Here is a 27,035-nt window from a genome sequence, read left to right on the forward strand (position 1 = left end):
GCCCCAAAATACCAAGAAAAATAAGAAGAAAGGGGCGACTTTGGACACATTCTATGGAGCCAAAATACAAAATACAGAGCAGATAGAAGATAATATACAAGAAAATAATCCAAAACCTTCCAAAGGAAATGGAAACTCTCCACAAACCTATGAAGAATTTGAATCAGAAATGACCAAAAAGATGGAAGCCTTCTGGGAAGAAAAGTTGGAAATAATGCAAAAGAAATTCACGCATCTACAAAACCGGTATGATGAAACTGAAAAGGAAAACCAGGCTTTAAAGGCCAGAATCAGGCAGCTGGAAGACAACGATCGTGTAAAAGAGCAAGAATTAATAAAGCAAAGCCAAAATACCAAGAAATTAGAAGAGAACATAAAATATCTCACCGACAAGGTGATAGATCTGGAAAATAGAGGGAGAAGGGATAATTTAAGAATAATTGGACTCCCAGAAAAGCCAGAAATAAACACCAAACTGGACATGGTGATACAAGATATAATCAAAGAAAATTGCCCAGAGATTCTAGAACAAGGGGGCAATACAGCCACTGACAGAGCTCACAGAACACCTTCTACACTAAACCCCCAAAAGACAACTCCCAGGAATGTAATTGCCAAATTCCAAAGCTATCAAATAAAGTAGTGAACATGAAATTCATTTGAAATCATGACTACATAAAATGCAACAGAAACAACTTTTCTTTCAGTAGTAAGCAAGCGCCCTCACTTTATTTTAGCCACTCAATTTATAAAATAGAACTTGTGAACATAAATGGCTCTGTGCCTTATCATTTATATCTAGAAAATAACTGATAAATTGCATAACATCAGTCAATCAAGCATAGAGTTCCACTTGAAGAATATTTCCTCAGCAGAAATTCTAGATCTTCTAGAGCTGTATCTAATCCATTAAAAACAGGGTAGGAGGGGGAGAGAGATAATAGATACAAGAGAGTTATTTGTAGCTAAAGGGATCAGGAAAGGGTTTCTGGTAGATAGCAATACTTCAACAGTCTTGGAAAAAACCAGGGATGAGATGAAGCAGCGATGAGATGGGGATTCGCTCTAGGCATAGGAATAATAGATGTTGTTTTGTGTTAGGATTAACAAGGAGCTCAGTTTAATTGGGTATATGGGAGTATATAGAGTATATGGGAGCTGTGTGTTGTATAATAATAGCATATGTACAGCCTTTATCACATGATCTGCTATCTTGAGGAAGGAATGAGGTGGGAAGAGAACATGAATCACAAAATATCAAAATAATTATTTAAACTTATTATCAACATGTAAAAACATTTTTAAAAAATAGAGAGAGCATTTAGGAGCAGCTAATTGGCACAGCAGATAGAGTACCAGAGCCTGGAGTCATGAAAGAGTCATCTGGCTGAGTTCAAATCCGACCTTAGACACTTATTAGTTATATGACCTTGGGCAAGTCATTTAACCCAGTTAGTCTCAGTTTCCTCATCTATAAAATGAGCTGGGGAAAGAAATCCCAAGCCTCTTCAGTATCTTTGCCAAAAAAACAACCCTCAAAGGAGATCATGAAGAATTAGAATCAACTGAAAAATGACTGAACAACAAATAGTACCTGAAGGAAGGCAGAATGTTTATATAATTGTATAAAAAAAAATAAAACTAATCTGGAATGGTAGATTGGGGCCAAAATGATAATTAAATGTCAAACAAAAGAGTCTATGTTTTGTCTTAAGGAAAATTGGAAACCACTGGAATTTCTTAATTAACATAGCTCCCTTAAATTATACAACAAAGGAGTTAACTGGGGGAGGGGGGGAGGAAGGGTTCAGTTGATTTCATTTTGCTTATTTGGTCACACAGAAATTTAGAACAAGATATGTTGGTATATCAAATTACATGTGATACTTTAATAAGTTTTAATACTTTTGAACTTCTTTAAAGAATTTAGTTCTTTCTACAGAATTTAGACTTTAGAACTAAAAGAGAACTTGGGAATTATTTCATCTTTCCTCCATTTTTAATAAATGAGGAAAGTTGAGTAATAGACATTTAATATAGGTCTGAAGCATTTATTTAATGCTTCAGAGTTTGCAGTGTTTGAGGGTTTGAGATATTCTTTTAATATCTTATTGGATCCTCCTAAACATCCTGAGACATAGGTGCTATTATTATCTTCTTTTTGTAGATAAGGCAGAGAGAGTTTCAGTAACTTTTCCAGAGTTGCACCGTTAGAAAATGTCCAAGGCTAACCCAATCACCCTTATACTTGACTTTAGGAATTTGTTTAAAAATCTTAAAAGTGAGTATTTACATGTTCATAATCTATTAAGAAGTAGCCTAGATCCTAGCAGTAATATGTGTTCAAAAGCCTAAGGGATATAAAGATACTTGGATGATACCGCATTACTTTAACCCAGCTATATAGATTTTACCTTTTCTTTTACCAACAAAACTTTAAAAAGATTTTATGGAGAACTTGAAGAAGAATATGTTTGAAGTTAGCTGGATTTCTCTGAAAGTAAGGGGTTTTTTTGTCTTGCTTTTAATTTTTTCATTGACATGAGGAAACTTGTGGTATAGAAATTCCCTCTCCCAATGCCAATCATTGGGAACGTTGATGAATTTAGAGAGTTCCTTGAAACACTGAGAAGTCACAGAGTGTGTGTGTGTGTGTGTGTGTGTGTGTGTGTGTGTGTGTGTGCGCGCGCGAGCTTGACTTTGGAGATGGGGAGAGAATGTGACAATTTTAACTCTGATTTTCCTGACTGTCCAAGGCTGGCCCTCTACCTACTATGCCATTTTGCCTCCCATTTTAACACTTGAAGGACCAGGTACGTCAATTGAGGCAAAAATATAATTTTGCTTTGAAATTGAAATTTTCATTTTATATATTTTCTTTGACTTATAGGGTTTTTTTTAAATGTGCTATCAATTGACACAGTTTGGTCCTTTGAGATATTTTTAAATTTCTTTCACAAAAAAAAAATCAAACAATACTGATATGGAAACCTAGACTTTTTGGTGGAGCAGCTTAAATACATTTAGTGTTTTAATTAGGGCATATTTGCAGAACAGAAGAATAACTTATTATTTTTGTATGGTATTAAACAACCTAGGATTTAAATTGTGTCATGAGTTTTTGAAAGGTAGTATTTACTAAATTGAAAAATGGGCTGGATTGCAATAAAATTAGGTTGACTTTTTGCTTCAAAAATGTACTTTTTTCATTAACAGTCTTACAGTAATAAAATTAGGGTACTGGAAAAGAGATTACATAGATATTTTCCATTTATTTTCTTTCTGATTGTTTTTTTTTTAACTCAGAGGAGATAAGAAGTACTTTCTAAAACCAGCATAAGAGGTAGCAGAAAATTCTCTCCATGAGACAAAAGATAAACTTTGACAGGAACAGTTTTCAGTCTTTGTGTTACATCTGACAGGCACAGTAACCAAGGTTCTCTGACGTTTTAAAAATTCATTTACAAGGATGACTGATCCCCCAAAAAATGCTTGATCATTGTCTGAGGGGTGAGGGAAAGGAATTTGGGTCCCAAGATGGCTATCTGTACAAACTAAAATGTTCCATTCAGGACACTCCTACCAGGAATTGAGTCCAGGATGTTTATGCTACATTATCTCCAGCTTTCAGTAGATAATATTGTGCGTGTTGAAACCTGGAAAGGAGCCTGAATACAAGAATACAGCATCATCTGTTCTTTTAGCTGAGGTTCAGGTTAAGGGACATCATGCTTCTTGGTATGTAAAGAGCTCTCTGGTCCCATGCATGCAGCCCTGGAAAGACCAGGGTAAAGAAGGAATAGAAATCCCCTTAATTATAATTTACAGTTATCCAACCTGGGTTGGTGTGTCTTTTGATATCTTTTATATATAATTACACACTTGCATGTTCAGCTTGCATTATTAGGGACAGCTGGCAGCAAGTGGATAGAGCCCTGGGTCTGGAGAGAGAAAGATCTGAGATACTAACCTGGCTATTCAGTTTTAAATTAAAAAAAAAAACTCTGCCTCAGTTTCCACATTTGTAAAATGGGAAATAAGCACTCACTTTACTTGGTTGTTGTGAAGATAAAATGATAGTATATTTGTCAAAGCATTTAGCACAGTGCCAGGCACTTAGGGGGGGGGGTGTAATAAATGCCCATCTCCTCCCCTCTTTAGTTATCTGCATATAGTGATGGTCTGACCTTAGTAAACAAAACCCAAAACCCATCTAAACAACTAATGAAGGCAGCTAATGTGGGTTTTAAAATTAATATTCAATAACTAAAGTATTATAGTTTAAAATAAAATTAAAATGATAACCAAAGTAAAAGAACTACCTGAACTCAGCCCGGCTGGAGTAAAAGAGAGCATGGGAGGAGTCACAGCAAACCTAAGTACCCTCATGTAAATACGAGGATGCAGGAAAAGGAAAAAGGATTCTAGGTAATACAGAAAGGAATTTTGGGTAATGTAGTTTTAGGGGTTCAGGAATTTCTAACTATACACCCAGCACATTTAGAGTTTTTATTAATGTTTCAAATTAACCTTTTGAGAAAGACACCCTTTGTGGGGGGCTGTGGTAGACTTGAAAGAAGAGATTTTAAGAAAGACATCTTCCTAAACTGGATTCATTTCAGCCAATTTTTATTGAGCATCTTTTACTTGTCAGACTGTGACTTAAGTGTTGGGGCTACAAGAGCAAAACAAAAGCCATCCCTGCCCTCAAAGGGCTTTATGGGAGGGGGTGGGGGAAGATAGGGTAGGAACCTGTACAGTTAAGTCCTAAGGACTTGAAGGAAGAAGCAAGAAGAATTTCATGGATGAAGCAGCACCTGAATAGTCTTGAATGAAGATGAGAGATGAGGGGAGGCTGGAGAAGGGCTCCTACAAATGCAGAGGCAGAGGCGGCATCCTGACATTTCAGGAGCGGCTCTTATACTGTCTCACTTGGCTGGAAAGCATAGAGGAGAGGGGAATAATAGAAGATGACAGGAGAAGAGTAATCAGACTTTGAATTGTGGGGGATCTTAAACAGATAACAGGCTGAGTAGATTAACTGATAGACATGAGGGGACCCACTAAAGACTTCTGAGCTTGGCAGGGACATGAGGGATTGTTTGCCTAAAGAAAAGACTAAAAACAAGAAAATTGGGAAGTTTTTATAGTAATCAAGGGGGAAAGAAATGAGGACTCAACAAGGATGTAGCCACCTAGTGAAGAAAAGGGAAAAAAATCAGGACAAGCCACAGTGGCAGCTTAATGATTAGAACATAGAGGTGGGTGAGAGGGGAGAGGCTGGTCCGGGAATTCTTAGCCTTTTCTATGAGGCAGACTCATCTGGCGGCCTGAAGAATCCTACAGGTCCCTTCCCAGGGTTATGTTTTAAATTGCATAAAATATATAGGACTACAAAGGAAACCAATTATATTGAAATATAGTTATCAAAACATTTTTTTTAAAGTTCATAGTAGCTAGTACTTTAAGGTTTTCAAAACACTGTATAAATAATTGATCTTCACTATAACTGTGGAAAGTCAGTGCTATCTCTTATGTTATCCCTATTTTTTAAATGAGGAAACTGAGGCGGTCATGTAGTTAATAAGTATCTGAGGCCACATTTGAACTCAGATCTTCCTTACTCCAAGGTCGTCCTGTGTTCCATCCACTGAGCTACCTAGCTGCAGTTTAAGGAATTACTGGTCTTCAAAAAAAAAATTAAAACTAAAAAAAATAATAAAGAGTTCCTGGTCTAGGGAGCATCTAGGTGGCTCAGTGGATTGAGAACCAGGTCCTGGGTTTAAATTTGGTCTCAGACACTTCCTAGCTATGTGACCCTGAGCAAGTTACTTAACCCCACTTGCCTAGTCCTTACCACTCTTCTATCTTGGAACCAATACACAGTATTGATTCCAAGATGGAAGGTAAGGTTTATTTTTTTTTTATTGTTTAAGTGCTATTCTTTGCCAAGTATTTATTGAATTGTAGAGGATGTCATGTTAATGTAAATATAGTGTTGGGGGAAGAATGTCAAATCCCATCTGCAGGATTGAGGGGCCTCCCTTGTTATTGCCTAGCTAAGCAGTGTTTGAGACCAGATTTGAACTCATGAAGATGACTCTTCCTGACTCCAAGCCTGGCACCTCTATCCACTGAGCAGTGCTGCCCTGTGTTTAAAACCACTTGGAATGTCTTTAAAAATTGTGGCAGCTATTGGAATCTTCTGGAGTAATCTTTTGTTGTCTTCAGACTTAAACCAATTAAACTTACTTCTCCAATTATATAAAGTCATTAGATTTTGCCCTAAAAGATCTTCTAGTCTGGCTTCCAGCCTACCCTTACAGGGAAGTGATGTAGTGCACAGAGCACTGACTCTCAAGTCAGACTGAGCTTCAGATCCTGCCTCTGGCACATACTCTCTGATCCTGAGCCTCTGGTTCTCCTGAATTGCCCTTTGAGGTTTCTTCTAGCTCTAAATAATTCCTTTATCCTCCAGTCTCCTGCTATAACTCTGAAAGATAGCTGTGCAGCCTTGTCTAAATATATTCCTCTGTGGAAAACCCGTTCCCTCTTTACAAAGCATTCTTGTTCCAGTGTCTCTGATGCTGAATGTTCTTTATGTTGAACTAAACTCTCCATCCTAGTCATTTACACCAAATGGCCCCATTTCTTTCTCTAGAGCTGTGTAGAACAGATCTATTCTGTCTTCTTTCTGATGGGTCTGACTATTTGAAGAGTTTCTCCCAGGCTATCTCTAAATCCTTCAACTAGCCTGCAGAGGGTGGAGTCTCCAGACTCATCACACTTTTCCTAATCACTCTCCTTCTCTTCCCATATCCCTGTTTGTCATCCCCTATAAAATGTCATGCCTGGACAATTCTGAGAGACTTATGAGAAAGAACACTATCCACATTCAAAGAAAGAATTGTGGGAGTAGAAACACAGAAGAAAAACAACTGCTTGATCCCATGGGTTGATGGGGATATGATTGGGGATGCAGACTCCAAACAATCACTCTAGTGCGATTATCAATAATATGGAAATAAGTCTCGATCAATGACACATGTAAAACCCAGTGGAATTGTGCATCTGCTATGGGGGTGGGGTGTAGGGTTGGGAGGAGGGAATGGAAAGAACATGAATCTTGTAACCATGGGAAAATATTCTTAATTAATTATTTTTTCCAAAACTTGGAAAAAAATGTCATGCCTGGAGTTGAACATGGTACCACAAGAGCACCTGGCTCCAATGTAGAGTAGGAAACATGATCCAAGAATAAAACAATACCTACTCACAGGGAACTTGGCTTCTATTGGGGGTGATAGACATGTATGTCTCTACACAGGGTAAATATAAAGAGTACAAATACAAAATAGTTCAAGAGAAGGTAGTTTGGGACATGGAGATCTAACCGTTTGAGGAATCAGGGAAAACTTCATGCAGGATGTGTTACTTAAAAGATATTTGCTTCCAAAAAACAAAGAGATTTGCGCTCATTTTTTTTAAAGGGGTGGGTGGGGTACTTCCAGATGTAAAATGCTGCATGAACTTTCCAACAAGGCCACGGTTTCATTTTTCCTTGACTTGTAACAAAGACCTCTCAGGAAGTGGGAGTAATCTATAAATATTTGAAATTCAAAAACAAGGCATCAATAAAACAAAAAAAAAACTGGTGCTTATAATTTTTAATGCTGCTGTACTTCCTATTCCTTCTATTATTACTATACTTCTCATTAAATTTTCTATAGCCTCTCTCAGCTTCATCAATACTGTTCCCTCCTCATTCTCTTCCTATCCCTCTGGCTCCTCTTTCCTATCTTTTGCTGACTCTTGTCCTCTTGACTATGAGGGGGTAACATAATATGGTAGTTGAAGGAGGACTGGCCTGGAATCCCATCTAAGTTCAGCCAATATAGCCTGCCATTTGCCAGCTCTGAGAGAGTTTAACTTGTCTCCTGTACCTCTCCTCTTCTATATTTCTCAAAAAATCCTGAGAGTGAGTGGATTTGGTTACTGCTCTGTCCCAGTTCTAGGTTTTTACATGCTGTGGCTCTGAGATCACACATTCATCTGTAGTGGGTTAAAGTCACCATGTTATTACAGGTGGCACAGTGGATAGTGCCAGGCCAGGAGTCAAGAGATCAGAGTTCAAATCCAGTGTGTCCTGAAATGGCAAACCACTCCAGTATCTTTTCCAAGAAAACCCCAAATGGGTTCAAGAAAAGTTGTACACCACGAAAATGACTGAACAATAATTATTACATTTTACAGATAGATGACTTAATCAGACGACCCACACACACATATCTTACCTTAATTAAATGGTTTGGGTTTTTAACCCTTACCTCCTGTCCTATAGTTTTTTTCATTAATAGTAAGAGTTTTTTTTTTTAACTATAAGAATCATAGCTATTTTCCTTAGTGAGAACTCTTATATGATCTATTAAGCAAGCACATATGTCATCTTTCTGTATTGCGGGGTTACAGCTTTCCGGTTCTAGCACTCTTTCCACCAGTCTACAAAAAATGATTTCAGCTTTTAAGATTTCTTACTTCTTAGTTGACCTGCAACTATAAGAAAGACAGTTAACCATTTGTGGAAGAAGTCAAGACTGTGACTTCAAATGTCTTTACTTCTTCCACAAAAGGTTACCACCCTTGTGCTCAGGATATTGTTAATGAGCTTGATAAGAAATGTAAAAATTGAAAATGCCCCCTATAGCTTTTATTTATTCACCCCAATAAGTAAACTATTAATATCCTTTGACACAGTGATATCTCTAGAAAGAGATCAATGAGAAGAAAAGGCCTCAAATGTACAAAAAGATTTATAGCCACTCTTTTCAGTGTGGCAAAGAACTGGAAACTAAAGAGCTTCACATCAGTTGGGGAATGGTCTAGGAAGGAAGTGAGGTATAAGTGGGAGAGGGCTAGCAAATATTTAACAAGTAGCTCTCCAGAAGGGAAAATGGACATGCAACACCCTTTAAATTTAAGCTGCATTTTTTATCATTTTCTTAAGCCTAGATATTTAACAAAACAATAAATCAATTCTTAATTTGTATCATTGGCCAGTTTCCAGGGTATAAATGTTTACGCTGAAAACTTAAGAAGCAGCTCTTGTGGAGCTGACTTTAGCACATCCCTAGTAATGGCTGCACAAATTATGATATGTGAATGACAGAAGAGAAGGGAACAGAATCAGGAGAACAATCCCAATATTGTCCAAGCAAACAACTTTAAAGACTAAAGAACTTTGATCAATGCATTGACCAGCCAGGATTCCAGAGGACTAAAAACAGTCTATGTTGCCCACTTCCCAAGAGGGAAGTGATAGACAAGGTTGCTAGTTGTCTTTTTTTTTTTATTGCATATTTGTTACAAGGGTTTTGTTTTTCTTTTATCATTTCAAAGGTGGGAGGACATAAAAATGAATATTAATTGAATATAAAATAAAAAACTTACTGGAAAAATTTATTCTTTCAGCCTGCTATAGCTAATGCTTTTATTCTCATCTGTGTTTTTTCCAGCTTCCCATTGTTGAAAAAATAAGAACCATTGCTCAGAAAGTCTATGGGGCCAAAGATATAGAGCTTTCTCCTGAGGCGCAAACTAAAATAGAACGTTACACACAACAGGTAAAAGTCACAGTGGGGAGAGGGGAGGGTTAGGGAGGTGTCCTAAAAACTTGTCTCAGGAATTCTCAGATGCTAATCTTAAAGCCATTGCCAGGTATCCCTCTAGATTGTATTAACTGAACTTTCTTTAATCTATTTTTATTTCCAACAAGATGCTGCTATGAGGTCCTTGGGTAAAAAATGTTGATTAACTTGGAAAGGAGAGAGAATGAGGGAGAAGGGGGTGGGAGGGGGAGAGAGAGAGAGAGAGAGAGAGAGAGAGAGAGAGAGAGAGAGAGAGAGAGAGAGAGAGAGAGAGAGAGAGAGAGAGAGAGAGAGAAGAAGGGAGAGAGAGACAGGGAGAGAGAGAGAGAGGGAGAGAGAGAGAGAGAGAGAGAGAGAGAGAGAGAAGGAGAGACAGAGAGAGAAGAGAGAGAGGGGGAGAGAGAAGGAGAGAGAGAAGGAGAGAGAGAGAGAGAGAGAGAGAGAGAGAGAGAGAGAGAGAGAGAGAGAGAGAGAAGGAGAGAGAGAGAGAGAGAAGGAGAGAGAGAGAGAGAGAGAGAGAGAGAGAGAGAGAGAGAGAGAGAGAGAGAGAGAGAGAGAAGAAGGGAGAGAGAGACAGAGGGAGAGGGGGAGAGAGAGAGAGAGAAGGAGAGACAGAGAGAGAAGAGAGAGAGGGGGAGAGAGAAGGAGAGAGAGAGAGAAGGAGAGAGAGAGAGAGAGGGAGAGACAGGGAGAGAGAGAGAGAGAAGAAGGGAGAGAGAGACAGGGAGAGAGAGACAGAGGGAGAGGGGAAGAGAGAGAGAGAAGAAGAGAGAGAGAGAAGGGGAGAGAGAGAGAGACAGGGAGAGAGAGAGAGAGAGGGAGAGAGAGAGAGAGAGAGAGAGAGAGAGGGAGAGGGAGAGGGAGAGGGAGAGGGAGAGGGAGAGGGAGAGGGAGAGGGAGAGAGAAGAGGTCCTTGAAGAATTAGGATATTATTCATGTTTGCTAGTCTTGACTAATTTGCACTGAATTCCTAAACCCAGTGACTGAATTTCAGTTATTTCTGCTCTGCTGATTATTAACTTTGAATAAACCATATCTTCCACCTTTTTTATTCTTACTTGCATAAAGCTAAAAAAGTTATAAAACTGTCCTGAACTGGTTCTGCCACAAATTTATGTAGTCTCACTTCAGTGGAGTCCTTGGTTAAGTGACTAAGTAAAAAACTGTGCAAAGGGAAGCTATTTAGTATTGTGGATAAAGAGCCAGTCCTGGAGTCAGGAGGACCTGAGTTCATACCTGGCTTCAGATATTTCCTACCTGTGTGACCCTGGGAAAGTCACTTAACCCTGTCTGCCTCAGTTTCCTCCTCTGTTAAATGAGCTGGAGAAGGAACTAGCAAACCACTCCAGTGTCTCCACCAAGAAAACCCCACACAGGGTTAGGCACAAGTGAAATGATTAAACAAGGCTTTCCACATTTCACAAGGCTAACAGCACATCGGGAGTTCTTAGAATGTTCTGGGTGCTCCACTGTCCACTGGAGAGTCTGCTTTCATGTCGCTCTGTAGGGTGACTGGGGTATAGCGATCACCTTGATCTCAAGAGCTCCCTCATCTGCTCCTTGGCAAGAGCCTTCTCAGTATGTGAAAAGAGCCAGGCCCTTTTAAAGAGACTTTGCTGTTATAATGCTCAGGAACCTTTCTTTCTTTCTTTCTTTTTTAAGCCCTTACCTTCCATCTTGGAGTCAATACTGTGTGTTGGCTCCAAGGCAGAAGAGTGGTAAGGGCTAGGCAATGGGGGTCAAGTGACTTGCCCAGGGTCACACAGCTGTGAAGTATCTGAGGTCAGATTTGAACCCAGGACCTCCCATCTCTGGGCCTGGCTTTCAATCCACTGAGCTACCCAGCTGCCCCCCTCAGGAACCTTTTAAGAAATTCTGAGCTCACTTGAAGAAATCTTCATTTCTCTCCCTATGGAAGGTTGTTGGGGTTTTTATTTTTCCTCCCTTTCTCTGTGCCAGTTGAGGAAATGGATTTCAAAAGTTATTATGTGTCAGCTTTGGAGTTGTCATTAATTAGTAAAGAATTCCTAACAGGGGGACAAATTGTGCTCGAGGACACTGTACTTTTGTCCGACACCGCATGGGACTTCCTGCCCTTTCCCCTTTGAGACTTTGGTTCAAGTTTAGTCTTTGGCCCTTGAAAAGAAGAAGTTTTCACTAGTGACCTCATTCTGGTTCTTAGAGTATATCTGCAGATCAAAAAGCTGTGACTCATAAACAAACACAATGGGGACCCTTTGCGTCCTGATGTCCTCAGAATGAGTAAGCCCATGACTAAAAGTCTCTTGTTAAAGGACATTTCATCCAAATCACCTTTCTGTAAATATGGTAGTGACCACCTCAGAAAGTAGATTTCCTTTCTGAAAGACACACACACACACACACACACACACACACAGTACTGCAGAAGAGTGAGATATTAAGACTCTATCAGCTTTATGTATAGCTATTAGTGTGACATGAAAGTATTTTCCCTGATAGCAGTCAGTGAGTATTGATCGAGCACCTACTGTTTGCCTTGCACAGGATTAACGTTGTTACCATCAGGATCTTTTCCTAAAATGCAAGTTAAGATTGAACAAGTGTAGAAAAATGTTTTGGTTCTTCAAGAAATATACCTGCTCAGTGGGTCAAGAGCCAGAATTAGAGATCCTGGGTTCAAATTTAGCCTCAAACACTTCCTGGCCATGTGACCCTGGGCAAGTCATGTGACCCCCAAATGCCTATCTCTCACCACTCTTTTTTGGAACCAATACACAGGATTGATTCTAAGAAAGATGAGGATTTTTTTTAAAAAAAGACAGGAATATAAGTACTCACAGTTTTCATTTCTTTTCTTTCAGGGTTTTGGAAATTTGCCTATTTGCATGGCAAAAACCCACCTATCTCTTTCTCATGAGCCTGAGAAAAAAGGGGTCCCAACTGGTTTCATTTTACCAATTAATGACGTCCGCGCCAGCATCGGTGCTGGGTTCATTTACCCACTGGTTGGAACGGTGAGTTATATGCCCCCACAAATATTTTTCCATGCCTTGTTTTTATGAATGCCGAATTCCTCCAATTCTACCATCTTCTTTGGAAATCAAAGAGACCCAGGGGAAACTGAAGTTTATAATGCCCAAAGAGGCTTTTGTTGCTTTCTATGTAAAAAAATAATAATTTCAACTTCTATTATCAAATCATGGGGGAAATTGCTTATATCTGATATTTACTATCTGAAATATAATTTATATTGCCTATTTGGCTATTTAGTGAGGATGAAAATGCATTTTTAGCCATAAAATCCAGCTGATAATAACACATGAGTACAACCTGTTGTGAATAGTTTATTATTCTTAAAGGGTAAACTTGATTTTCCCAAGTTCTAGTATCTAATTGATATGCATAGGATAAGTCCTTAACAAGTGTCTGTTGAATTGAATAAAATAACTAATTTTGCAATAAATATAATAACTGTACCAGTATTTAGATATATACAAATCATTATTGTCCTTCAAAACATGCCATTCATTCAGTGGGCACCCTTTGCAGCATGGCCACTTCTTAAAATAGGACAAATGTCTATCAGAGTCCAATGTAATGACCAAGTGAATGATCAGGCACATTTATAGGGGGCAGCTTGGTGACTCAGTAGTTTGGGAACCAGACCTAGAGAAAGGAGGTCCTAGGTTCAAATTTGTCCTCAGACACTTCCCAGCTGTGTAACCCTGGGCAAGTCACTTAACCTCCATTGCGTACTCTTTACCATGCTTCTGCCTTGGAACCAATACACAGTATTGATTCCAAGACAGAAGGTAAGAGTTTGGGGGGAAAAAAAAAACCAACTACTGGATGCTAATATATATGAGTATTACTAAGAAGTGAGGCATTATTCACTACATATGAAAGTCCCATTTGTTTGGTTCTGCAAACTGATAGAATTAATTAGAATATTGAACCAAATTTTTGAATTTTAAGTTGATAAGCCCCTAAGCCTTCTATTTATTTCTCAACTGATCAAACAAAAAATGGAGCTCTTAACCCTATGAGGAAAAGGAATCCAACAAACTATATGAAAGGTCCAGAACAGTAAAAGAGCCTGGGATATTGGGATGAGCACTGGTCCTGTAGGGAGAACATTTGGGTGAAATGCAGAGCATCACTGAGTAGGATCAGGAAGGGACTGGGAAAGGATATCTGGTTCAATCTCTTCATTTGGTAAGGGAGGAAGCTGTGCTCCATAAAGATGAAGTTACTTGACCAAGGTCACATAGGTGGCAAGGAGCAGCCCACATGTGGACACAGATGCTCTGTGGTGGGGCTCCCCAGCTCTGCCACTTGGTGGCCAAGGAGACTTGCCCGACTTCATTTACCACATCTTTATTCATTTCTTCAGCTGCAAAATGGGGATAATATTATTTCATACTCATTCCTCATCTTTAAGTAGTTGGAAATACTTGAAAACAGACATAGCAAAAAAGATCTCTCTGCTGTTACGGCATAATTGACAGGTTGTAGGTATTTTGGAGAAAATTTTAAAATTTGCAAAAAGGACAATGATCCTATCCACATCAAGAGAAAGAACTGTGGGAGGAGAAACACAGAAGAAAAACATGATTTTTCACTTGTTTATATGAATATAGGATGTGAGGTTTTGGTTTTTAAAAGATTACTCTATCACAAAAATGAATAATATGGAAATAGGTATCGAGTGATAATACATGTATAAGCCAGTAGAATGGGTTGTTGGTTCCAGGAGGGGGGAGAGAAAGGGGAGGGAAAAAACATGAACACTTTAAAATCATTTTTTTAAGAAGGAGGGTTAAAGGGATAAAAATTAAATTTAAATCTCAACAATAAAAATTATATTTTAAGGGATTTATTAATGATCATTAGAAATCAAGGAATAAAGGAGATACAAAGTAAAGACCACATGCCCAGGGCTGATCAGCCAGTTCAAACACCTGCCTTACCACCACCAAGCTTGGGACAGGAAGTAAAGAAGTGGGACCCTCCACATCCCCACCTAATATTCCCTGTCTAGAGGAAGTATATAATGACAGGAAGTCAGTGGGCTCCTGGGAAATGTAGTTCTTTTTTTAGGATAACAAGGAGCATGTTGCATTCTATTCTTATTATATTATAGAATTATAAATTTGGAGCACGTTTTTTCCATCTCCCTCATTTCTTAGACAATGAAAGGGTGGCCTTATATTGACATCAGCCTAACTCGGTGATATGTGGTGAAAGCCCATCCTATGAGAGATTACCTGTATGAGGAGTAGAAAAAGGATGAGCTACTACACCACCCGAAGTCACTTCTCTGTGTTAGCCCCAGCCATCTCCTAGTCGTATATTCCAGGGGAGGAGGGTGGGACACATTTGCTTATTGGCGTCTTACCATCTAAGCCCTCACTAATTTCTCAGAGTTGGCTAAGAAGGGATCCCAGGCTTGGTAAAGGGCAAAGAGGCCTAGGATGGGAGGGTAAAGGGAAGGCTAATATGGCAGCCCAACATGGCATGGTGAGGGCACAGTGTGCCTGGGTAGGGTTAGAAGAAAGGGCCAAGGAGGGCATCTAGAAGGGGAATGGGCACACCAAAGAGGAAGTAGCTTGTCTGGGGGCTAGTCCTGTATTGTAAAAAAACCCAGGTCAAAAGTGTTCTGATATGTTCATGACCCATAAGTCACTATTATGTTAAGAGTGACCCGTGTCAGTCTTCACCCCGAGTCAACAAGTTCTTTTTTTTTTCTTTTAAATATCTGCCAATGCCGATGGTCAAGGTCTCAGGTTTTGAAACGGGAGGAAAACTGCAGACCTCTAACCCCATCATTTCTCCATCATAATAAAGCCAAATCTTTACCCAGAAAAAAAAAATGTATAGAGAGTATGTGTAATTGTATAGGACACAGGCCTTTCTGTCAACAGGTTCTCCATCTAGATATCAGGAGTTAGAAGGGAGTTTAATGGTGGCAGGAAAGTTTTAGCAAATGGAAAACATATGAATCCTACTGAAAGTTATTTGCTGAACATACCAGTTTTCTTCCTTTATTTTTAAATGAAAAAAAAAAGTATAGGATAAACATATGGTCTGGCCTTTTTGTGCTCGATGAGACTACCCAAAGAGATCTGGAGAAACTAGAACCTCCTTGGGTTGGACTTTGCTCTCCAGCTACATCTTGCTTTGAACAAGAGTCCAACTGCTGGTGATGTCGCTGGGAACTCTGACTCGCTACAGAGTGAATGTGTGGAATGGCCCCAGCATGGGGACGAGAGGACTCGCTGAATCTCCGGAAGAGAGAGTTCTGTCAGTTATCTCCTGTTCCCAGAACTCAGCCCGATTTCCTCCAGCAGCAGCAGCAGCAGCACACGGATGAGCATGGAGGCCATTGTTGCAGAATTCCTCTGAGACAATACAACTCGAAGAGCACGGAAGGAAGTTGTTCCTAGGCTTGAGGAAGCCGTGTCACAGGGACATGGTGGCCGTAGAGAGGAATACTTTCTAAGGACAACATCAGAAGGCAGTGAGTGTGCACATTGGGAGTTCCTTTACCAACAGCCCAAATTTCCTAATATGGGAAGAATGTGGATTTATCTTTGATCCCACTTTGAACAGCTCTCATGCTGGCACCTGCTGCTTCTTGGGTGGTAAATGGAGGCAGGAAAGTAGAGATGATCTTGAAGTATGGAAGCAAAGATCTTAGAGAGATGGAAGAACCTCTGCTGGTCCTCTGGTCTACCCTGCTCATTTTATTAATGAGTAAATTGACCCTCAGAGAGGAGGGAAAACCTCTCCAGGGTGTAATAGGGGATTATTTAAGTAGAAATGATCATTTAAGATCAGATCTGCCAATCTCCTCCCCTCCTCCCTCCTTTCTCCCTTCATCCTCCCTGGTTTACCTCCCTCTTTGTCCCTCCTCCCTTCCTCCCTGCCCTTCTATTTGATTCTTCTGTTGGTCTCTCAAAAATCAACTCAGAGTGAGTATTATGGTGTTTCAAATAAATTACTCCTTTCTCTTCTCTAATATTAATAAGTAAGGGATTTATTGGGGAGAAAGGGAAAGATAAGAAAATGGAGGAAAAGAGGGTTCAGGGTTTCCCTAATACTAGAATAATTCCTAGATTGGAGGATTGTGGAATATAGTTCAGATATGGGAAAATTGATTAACAGGTCTTGAAATTCAGTCACTGTAGTATAGCAGAGAAAATCAGAGAGAGCTCAGGACTTTTGCCCTTCTTCCTTTCTGTCCCCAAGCAAAGAGACCAAGATTTTCAGTTTGTTAGATCCTTCTCAACGGTCTTTCCTGGTCACCATTCCAATTAGAATGTTCTCCTTAAGTGACAGATCAGCAGTCCCAGCTACTCCAGCTCTGTTGCAGACTTTTCCTATTTACTCTCCTCCACAAGGGTCACTGAGTCAGTGGCAGGGCTGGGATCTGAACCCAAGACCTTGGAGCCCAGATCCAGCCATCTTTCTAGTCAACCATGATACTACTTTTGAGTCAGGCCAAGAAGATGATGCAAGTCATCACCAGTTACTCACTACATTAATTTTTGTGTGCCTACACACACTCAGGGGGGGGAAGAAAACCACTAAATTGGAAGGAAGGAGGGGTGAGTTTTCTCTTTAATTTTTTTCCCCTCACACACAAGGCCATCTTTTCTTGTGTCCTTCAAGTGGGTAGGGACCAACTGAACACCCATCTCTGTATCATTTTTGAGTAAGTTCTCAAATAAGTAAAACAATGCATAAGGTGATTCCTGAGTTTCTCCTCTTCTTGGTCAGTCTCAGACCTGCCAATCCCACGAACAGCTCCTTCCACCAACACTCCCCAAACGCTCCCCCCAGGACTGTTCTCCTATTGACCTCTCCTCCATTCTTGGGGTCAATCACCATAAAAAAAAATGAAAAATTCTGTCCACGATCTCAGCAACATGTCATATGGTTTTTCTTTGTTTAACATAGAGGTTATGTGTATAATTGGGCGTCAACTTAGTACTCTTGGATGTTATGGAGGGAAAAGAGGAAGCCGACCCCTTCTCCGTATTCTACAAGCATTCTTTCCCAGAAAGCCTCTTTTGTAACCACTTAATCATTTGTGTTGTGCCCCTGGTGAGCCCTCTACTTAATTGGTAGTGTCCAAATCACTTCGATGTAGTGATGAATGTGGTGGTTCTCACATCTATTAAAAAAATTACAAAGTTTTACAGCAGTTCCACATGGTTGATTGGCATTCATCCTGCAGACAGTTATGACTTATAAACCTCTTTCTACTGTGCTAATAATATGTAGTTATTCCTTCTCTGTACTCATTAGTTATGTTTTCCTCCTAAAAAGCTATTTTCCACTTGGTTCTCCTAGTAAGTGTCACCCAGGGCTTTGCCAATAACTTTTGTAATGTTAGTAATGCTTGTGTAAAATGTCCAGTCCATCCATCCAGTAATACTAAACACTATCCCATCCTTTCTTAATAATACCCATAGAAATAACCAAAAGAACTCCTGATTTTCTTTTAAATTACATTCATAGTAGATTATTCAAAAATTTGAACTATGTATGTAACATTTATTTAACTATGAACATGACATACCTTTCTCAGGAGAATATAAACTCTTTGAAGGTAAAGATTAAAAAAAAATAAAACTAAAAAATACCCATAGAACACCATTCAGTGTCTTTCTAAACATTTATGAGAAACAGGCATCATTGTGGTAGAAAAGGAATAAATGACTGAAGATTTCTTCTTGTCCTAGCTTTCTACAAATTACTAAATTATATTTTCAAAATATTTTAAAACATACAGTGTATGGTTCTCAAAAAAACATTCTAAATTAATACATTTACAGTGCCTAAAACTAATGTCGCAGGGTAAAAAATGTGGAGGTTGGTTGGAACATTCTACACATAATGTCTTGAAAGTCGTCTATTTTAATCCATTAGAGCTTATCCTATTTTGATAAGACTTTTAGGGTTCTTTTTAATTAAAATTAATTTATTTATACTTTCATTATTTAAGATAGAAAGAAATGGAATAATATTACTGAAGATTGAACACTTATTAAATATCTACCATGTTCAAGTTAATAACAGGCCTTTGAAATGTAAATAATTTGTTCTCCTGTCTTAAGTCATTTCTTTATTTGGCATGCTTTACAAATGAGTGTGTTTATTACTGGCATATCCTATCCATCTATTCATCTGCTTAACGTGTTCCTAAAAAAACTGACATACTTACCAATACATTATTTAGCAATGTCACTGTAAAGTATATTTATTTCTCTTTAGAGCCAGTGTCTTAAATTTAGAAAGAAGACTAGATTTAGAGTCAGAGGAGGTGGGTTCAAATTCTATGCCCACCCTGACCTTGGAGTATTTATTTAACCCCTTAGGACTTCTTAACGCATGACTAATGCTATAATCTCCCAATGCCTTTTCAGCACTAAAACAATAGTCTTGTGTGGTGATGCATTTAATATTTTCTGTTGCCACTTTATTTGGATTTAAATAGGCTCAAGTAACTTATTTGGATTATCTATTTTTGCCTTGATATTAAAGAAAAACATCCTGCCACAGAATGTTTTCCAAAAGGGTGCTGTTTTTATAAGGGTTGACAAGTAGACCCTGGAACTCAGACTTCTTTAATTTCATAAATACAATATGTATGAAGTAGTTTTTCTGTGGCATTCTGTTTGATAGCACAATGAGAGGCAAGCTGTTCTCTTATATTGTGGCTCAATTCTTAAAGGAATTGGAGGCTTCACACACACTCACCTTTTATCAATAGAATTAAAATAGCTAAAATGTATAGAGTTAATCCAAAGCTACACATTGGGGGTTAAATAACCTCCCCAATCACTACAAGAATGTCTAAGGATAATCCTTTTTCATGAACAAGGTTATCTTTCCCTTTGCAGTTCTTTTTTTTTTTAAGCCCTTACCTTCCTTCTTGGAGTCAATACTCTAGTCAATACGAGTCAATACTGTATATTGGTTCCAAGGCAGAAGAGTGGTAAGGGCTAGGCAAAGAGGGTTAAGTGACTTGCCCAGGGTCACACAGCTGGGAAGTGTCTGAGGCCAGATTTGAATCTAGGACCTCCCATCTCTAGGCCTGGCTCTCAGTCCACTGAGCTACCCAGCTGCCCCCTCCCTTTGCAATTCTGAGCAGCCCTGGATTGCTCCCTTCCATCAGCCCTTCCAGAATAGGATGCTGTCCACATAGCTGCCTTCTCTTCTACAGTTACCCCATCCTGAAATATCAATGGGGAGATACTTGAAGGGGCTCTGTGGACCCCCTGCTTGCAGATATGGGGGTAACCCTTCTGTTGTGCTTGACTCCAGTCCCTTCAAAATGAAGAGTCTTTCCAGGAAAATTAAACTAAAAAGATGAGTAATGCAACACAAGCTTCATTGAATTAACAGCGACAGAGGAGGACTTTTATCTCTGAGCTCTGTGACCCTGACCCTGGACTCCATCACTCACACAGGTGCACCGTTGACATCATTGCTTGGCTTAACACTGGGAGAGCAGGAAGGCTGCTATAGTGTGTTTAGGAAACCAGTGAGGTCATTCTCGGCTAAAGCTTGGGTGGAGAGTTATTGGATTGGGGGGATGCTGACCCACCCAGGAAAGTAATTGCTATGTTGTACTTTCTCACGTTTCAGTTCAGCTCATTTTGTTTTCTGTTCTCCTCCCTTTTCGGTAAAAGTATGTGCTGAATGTTTAGTTTCCTGTTAAATCAGGTTCAAGCCGGAGATGCTATTTCCAAAATGAATGGTTGGGTTTTTTGTGTTTTGTTTTGTTTTGTTTGTCTAAATCTCTACCCTTACTTAGGGAGTGAAAACTACAAGCTCACTTCTCATGGACCTTCACTGGGGTACATTAATCCAAACCATGTGAGGTTTAAGTTAGACACATTTCCACTCATCTTATTAAGTGATTTATGCCTGGTTAGATCAGTGAGAAATTTTAACATTCACACCCCAAACCACACTGTAAACGAGATGTTAACACTATACCTATTAACATGTTAGCACCCACCACATGTTAAAAAGAGCATCCACCACTGCTTTCACCTTAGAATGTACTTTAAAGGGACCTGTAGGAGTCATTGTGACCCAAAGAAAGTGATTGCTTCCTTGAACCCTTGAACCTTGAACCCCTCACTCCACACTAGTCATAGGGTCAATCTTCAGGCCATTGGTGGAAAATTACAAAAGGTCCCCCACTTTTCCCATTCCTCTTTCCACCAACAAACACATTGGTCTTGGACATGCCTTCACTGAAAGCTGGCCAACTGGTTGAGATTGCAACACACTTGGAATTGGAGTCGCTCACTCTGCCCTGGGTCAGGAAACAGACTAAACTTGACCTCTAATCTGTGAGGGGGACCTCCTGGTCTGGTGCCCTTTTGTTTCTCACCTCTTTATCCTCTGCTCTGAGGGCTACTGCCAAGTTTCCTCTTCCTTTCATCCTTTAGTACTTATCATTTGATTTCTTGTTTCTCTTCCTCTGGATCTCCTTGGGTCCACCCCAGAGACCACCCTACTCCCACCTGAATGACTCTCTCTCTGTCTCTGTCTCTGCCCCTCCCTCTCTCTCTCTCTGTCCCTCCCTCTCTCTCTCTCTCTCTCTCTCTCTCTCTCTCTCTCTCTTGCCTTGTTGTAGGTCAGTTTCAATATCTTATTCCTACTCCTTTTAGCACTTTCCTTGAGTTTGATTGCCTAATTCCTTCCCATATTCTGTTTTTTTTTGAGATCTCTTCCCATGATGTTTAAGGCATTATATAGAAATCTAATTAGAATTAAGTTTGCAGCACATATACCTAGCATAGACAGGAAGGGTTCATACCATAATAGGTGACATAAGTGTCATTTCTTTAAACCATTTACCTTGTGTTTTCTGAAGAGAGAAAATGGTTCTCATGAATATGTTTCCAAAAGATAAACACAGAGCAAAGTATGGCATAGTGGGCAGAGAACTAGCCTTGGTTACGAAGAATTGAACTGAAGTCCTGCAAATCATTTAACATGTTTTCAGGCAGAGTTTTCAAAGACTTTGATGTTGCTGAGCGTTATTAGTAGAGGTTTACTCAACTGGAGTTTTCTCTCTGTCACAATCTGTGTCTGTCTCTCTCCCTATATACATATATAATTTATAAAAGAAAGTTCATAACTTTTTTTTAGACTGTCCTTCATAAAAGGTTCTCTGGGTCCTTTACACTTTATTATCTAATTTTCCTGTTTAAAATTCATGAATTCTTTTATGGGCAGCCTAGATCATAAATTTGATACTAAGTCCTTTATAATAAAAATGTAAATATATTTTATTAAGAAATACAAATACATTTCCTTGATAATTTAAGGGATCAGTCATTTCTCTGTGTGCATTCCTTATAGTTTTACAACCTCCCACTGCACTATAGTTTCAGTGATTAAAAATACTTACCACTTGGTGGCTGATCTTCCAGAAATGATCCTCTTCAAGTCTAGGTATGCTAACCAATCGATAAATATTTACTAAACACCTGTTATATGCTAGGCACTGTGCTAGTTCTTGGATGACAGAGTCACAATCAATGGCCAAACCAATTCATGAAACTTTTCTGGCTTAGTAGAACCTGCCAGCACTTGTGCTCCATTTGTATAATAATATATATAATAATAATGATGATAACTAATGTGTATCCTTGATGACATTGTTTCATTGGAGCCCCACCAGAACCCACCAAGGGAGGTTGTTAGGTCTTTTTGACTCCTAAGTCCAGAACTTATCTCTGTATGCTGTGTTGCCTCTCAAGTATAGCTTTCAAAAATTAAGGTCATCTCTACACAATGAGACATCTGTATGGGACGGGAGCACAGGATAACAACTATTATAATAGAAATAATAACCCCCATTTATAAATCACCTCAAATTTTGTAATATTTCTATTTGTAATAATGTTGACTATCAATATCACACTGATTAACACTGCCAGCCATATCATTCTAAATCAGGGGTGTGTTCTCAGTCATAGAGTAGATATAGATGTTTTCACCTAGTCCTGCAAATTTCTCAGTATGCCAGTTCTACATTACCCATTTCTTATCACTTTTAACTTCAGGACTTCTCATCTAAAGAACAGCTGTCTCTAATTCCTTTTGTTGTCCACCCTTTTAATCAGTCTTTCTTTTGGTCCCTTCTCTTTTCTTTTACTAGGGATTGCTCTCCTATTATCATAGCCTACATCTTATTACCTAGCTCCTTTTATTCTTCATAATTTTTTTAATCATTAAGGTGAAATGAATGAGAGTCAAAACTCTTCAGACAGTGAGATCTTCCAAATTTAAAGCCTACCACAGGATACCCTTAAAATTGTTGAGCAGTAAATTTCTACCAATGTGCCTCTTTCTTAGATTTACTCTAGTCTAACATCCCTAACTTTAATTAGAAGCCTGTAGTTGGAAGATACTAAGGAATTTATGGCAGGGAAATATAATTTGCATAAAAAAATAGCAGTTTTTAGAGATTAAATAGCTGGACCACCCTTGTAGATAGAGCCTTTATGTTCAGTAATATATGAAGAAAAGAGGAAGACAGATTAATAAGGAAAACATATCAGTAAATTTTTTTAACTTAATGTAGCTTTAGCCTTCATCATAACTAATAATGCCTGGAACTCATAGACTCATAGCACTTTGCAGGCTTAAGTATATCTGCAATTATTCATTTATTTTTCCATCTGTTCCTCAGACACAATAAGATAGTTAAACATTTCTAAAACCTTTTTGTCTATGAGATATAGGTTACAAAACCTATATCTAGGAAATAACATCTATTTTCTGGTTATTGTTTCAGAACCAGCAACTCTTTAAATGAGTGGCTTTATTTCACTGATTCTAGCCAGATCTCATTAAATTAAAACAAAATAGTAATGTACCTAGAAAAACTGCCCAAGAATTTTGTACATTTTGCTAATTGGCCAATTTAGAAACATTCACTAAATCCTTGAACCCTTGAAAGAACTATAATTAGTTCCGTTTCTGGTTTCCTGTTCTTACAGAAATTGGCATATAGAATATTTCTGCAGGCTCTGTAGTGAAAGAGTACTTGGAAATTCTTAGGGAAAAAGCCAATGTCTAAAGAGGTATGGTATTGAACCCATCTTGGGCATCTGCTCTTTCTTCTTTCCCATTTATAAGATCATAGGTCAGGAACAGTTCTGGATTTTCTCTACAAAGATGATCATTGTGTCCATGGAAACTGTGATTGGAGAGTGAAGAGGACTCAGGCCAAGCTTTAGGTTGTACCCACAGTTGGGGTACTTTATTGGATGATGAGTCAGCAAAGGAGACTGAAGGGTGGTCACAAAAGGAAAAAGGAGGAAACCAGAAAAAAAGCAGTGCCACAAAAAATCCTAGAGGAGAGTATCCAGGATGAAGTTGTCAGCAGTGTCAGATGCAGCTGAGAGGTTAAGAAAGAAGATGACTATATAAAATATGATCAATAAGAAAGCACTGGTGGGGTGTGGCTAATTGCTCAGTGAATTGAGAGCCTAGAGGTCTTGGTTTCAAATCTAGCCTCTGATACTTCCTACCCATATAACTTTGGGCAAGTCACTTTACCCCCTCTTGCCTAGCCTTTGCTGCTTTTCTGCCTTAGAACCAAAATACAGTATTGAATCTAAGACAGAAGGTAAGAGTTTTAATTTTTTTAAAAAGAAAACACTGATGACTTTGGAAAGCAGTTTCTGACTTTTGAAACAAAAAAAATAAGATTCCTGCTGAGTTGAAAGAAGGGGAAATGGAGGCAGTGAGGATGATAGGTGACTGTTTCTAGGTATTTGATTTTGAAAGCAAGAAAGAAGACAGACATAGATAAAGTGCTTATTATGTGCCAGATACTATCTAATGCAAAAATAAGAAGAGTGAAACTTAAAAATATGATTGGATTAAATGAAAGCTGTAATAGTTGTTTTTTAAATGTGCCCTGAACATGTTTGTAAGGAGCAGAGAAGGAAAGCTCCATAAACTGGAACTGGGCATGGGGAGTCGTTGTCGAAAATAATCTGTTGGAGCAGATGGGAAAGATGGGAAGGGAGGGATCTACGTATTTGCCTTGATCAAGAGAAGGGCCACCTCTTCATCAGAGATGAGAGCAAAGGAAAGCCACATAGTGGGGCATCGAGGCGTTTACCCAGGCAGTTAGGAGAGAAGAATGAGCTCAAGAGCAACAACTTTTGTCCTCTCTGGAACCATGAGGGAAAAGGAAGGGAATGAACATTTTGATTAAGCACCTACTATGTGTCAAGCACCTCACTAAGCTTTTGTTTGTTTGTTTTTTTATGGATATTACTTCGTTTGATTCTCATGACTGCTCTAAGGAGAAGTGGTGAAGGAGGGTGGTAGTGAGTGAAAGAAGAGGCTCAGCATAGCCCTTAGCCTGAGGAGTGGCTGGCAGGATGTGACAGTCAGCTGGGGAGGTTAGAGGCTCTCCTGGCTGCACTGCTGGGTGGGCTCAGAGTCTATAACAGAACTGTAATGGACAAGGTCAGTATCTTTCTGTGACTCCTCCCAGAGCTGTTAGAAGCGCTAGCCCAAGAAAAGATGCGTGGGAGGGGCCAATCCTAGGTTGGGATTTTAGAAGGTGAGCATGGCAACAGCACTGAAGGATGGAGGGAATCTAAAGTAAAGGGTATGGTTGAACAAGTTAAATGTAGAGTCACAAATTAAACAGCAATACAAGAAACCTCATAACATTGTACATGAGAGAGAAAAAATGGCTGCATGAGTGCTATGAGAATGCAAAGAAGAGAAAGATAAAATGGATATACTTGTAGAGACTCTTTACATTAAACTTGCTATTTATTTACATTAGAGCAAGGGTTCTGAATCATTTTTGTGTCCTAGACTCCTTTAGGGGCCTGTTGAAACCAACGAACATCGTCTCAGAATAATATTTTTAAATGCATAGACAAAATATGTAGGAATACAAAGGAAATACAATTATATTGAAATACAATAATCAAAATATTTTTAAAACGAGTTCATAATCTCCAGATTTAGATCTCTTGCATTAAAACATGTTTCTACATCACTAAATTGCAACAATTAACTAGACAAATGGTTTATCAGTTGTGAACAATAGTACTCAGTAAAGAAAAACAATGGCTAGTATACATATAGTGCTTTAAGGTTTTCTAAGCATTTTATATGTGTTATATTATTTGATTCTCCCAACAACCTTGTGGGGTAGGTGCTATTTTACAGAAGAAATTAAGCTTAAGAGAAATTTAGTGACTTGCCCAGGTTGTACATTTACCCACCAGGATTCATCTATTTTTCTCATAGTAAATCCCCTGATTTGCAACTCTTAGCAATCAGTGAATAAGTACATACATAGTCTTGTTTTGAAAGGGAAAGTAGTGGCCAAATCTCAGTAGCACAATGCTTTACATTAACCATCTCTTTGTAAACCATAAGACTTAATAAAATAATAAAAATGAATTATAGATTTTTGAAGTAACATGACTGGCTTTTGGCTTTGGTTTTGACATACAATTTTATGAGAATCACATGAAATAATCTACATAAAGTGACTTGTACATTTTAAAGCACATTATAAATATTAATGGATATTCTATAATAAAATAGATTAGATTAAGAGACTAGATATATTTTTTACCTTTGGTAACAATCAATTGCACTTCACCTTTTTGGAACCAACAACCTGATCCTCAGATTCACTGCTACCTGAAACAAATGGTTAATTTCTTGGCCCAGCTGCAAAATCATAATATCATTGGTAGTGTAAGAGATAAAAAAATTCTCTTCTGTAACTTGAAGTATAAGAGAATATAAATCTTGACACTGACCCTACTGCTAAAAGTCAGCTCTTTAGTTTGGATTGAATACATTGATATTTATGTTACATCTCAACAAGACTTGTCTTAAGGGTCATTTCTCTAGGCTGAGACAGATCACGTCAGTAGTGTTTCCAGAACCCTGTTGTTATTGGCATTCCTCTTCCAAGTTAATATGTAATGAATTTTTGAGTGTGGATCTTTATTACTCATTTGGTGTCTATTGTGCCATTTCTAAATCACTTAATTAAATTAAATTTTATTTTCACATGGGTGAAAAAACACTATATGGGGAGCCAAAAGTTCTTTAATTTATAATAACAGCCATAACAATGACTTTAAACCCCCTCCCCTCAAAGTTATTTTGACATCTGGTGGTCATTATTTTAATTTTGGTAAGTTTGATAGAATGGAATGTGTTATTTCTTGAAAACTGAAAAGAATGGATAGGGAGAGAGAAAAAAGACCAACAGTTTTCTGTGGCAATATCAATCTGTTTAACTCCCTTGAAACACCTTTACCTCCAGTTGGCATTCAAGAAATAACAAAGTCGGGCTTTTTTTATCTTTCT

General features: G+C 38.6%; 1 protein-coding gene across 5 annotated transcripts in view; it reads left to right on the top strand.

Moving 5' to 3' along the window:
- Positions 1-27,035, top strand: part of MTHFD1L (methylenetetrahydrofolate dehydrogenase (NADP+ dependent) 1 like) — a 293,067-nt gene that overhangs the window by 161,776 nt on the left and 104,256 nt on the right. For all 5 annotated transcript variants that reach the window (XM_007484726.3, XM_007484725.2, XM_056818928.1 and 2 more), the window contains 2 exons: positions 9,513-9,620; positions 12,488-12,640. In XM_007484726.3, coding sequence (XP_007484788.1) covers positions 9,513-9,620; positions 12,488-12,640 — 261 coding nt within the window. The remainder of the gene's footprint in view (positions 1-9,512; positions 9,621-12,487; positions 12,641-27,035) is intronic.

This window comes from Monodelphis domestica, chromosome 2 (assembly GCF_027887165.1).
Source record: "Monodelphis domestica isolate mMonDom1 chromosome 2, mMonDom1.pri, whole genome shotgun sequence".
Lineage (NCBI taxonomy): Eukaryota > Metazoa > Chordata > Mammalia > Didelphimorphia > Didelphidae > Monodelphis > Monodelphis domestica.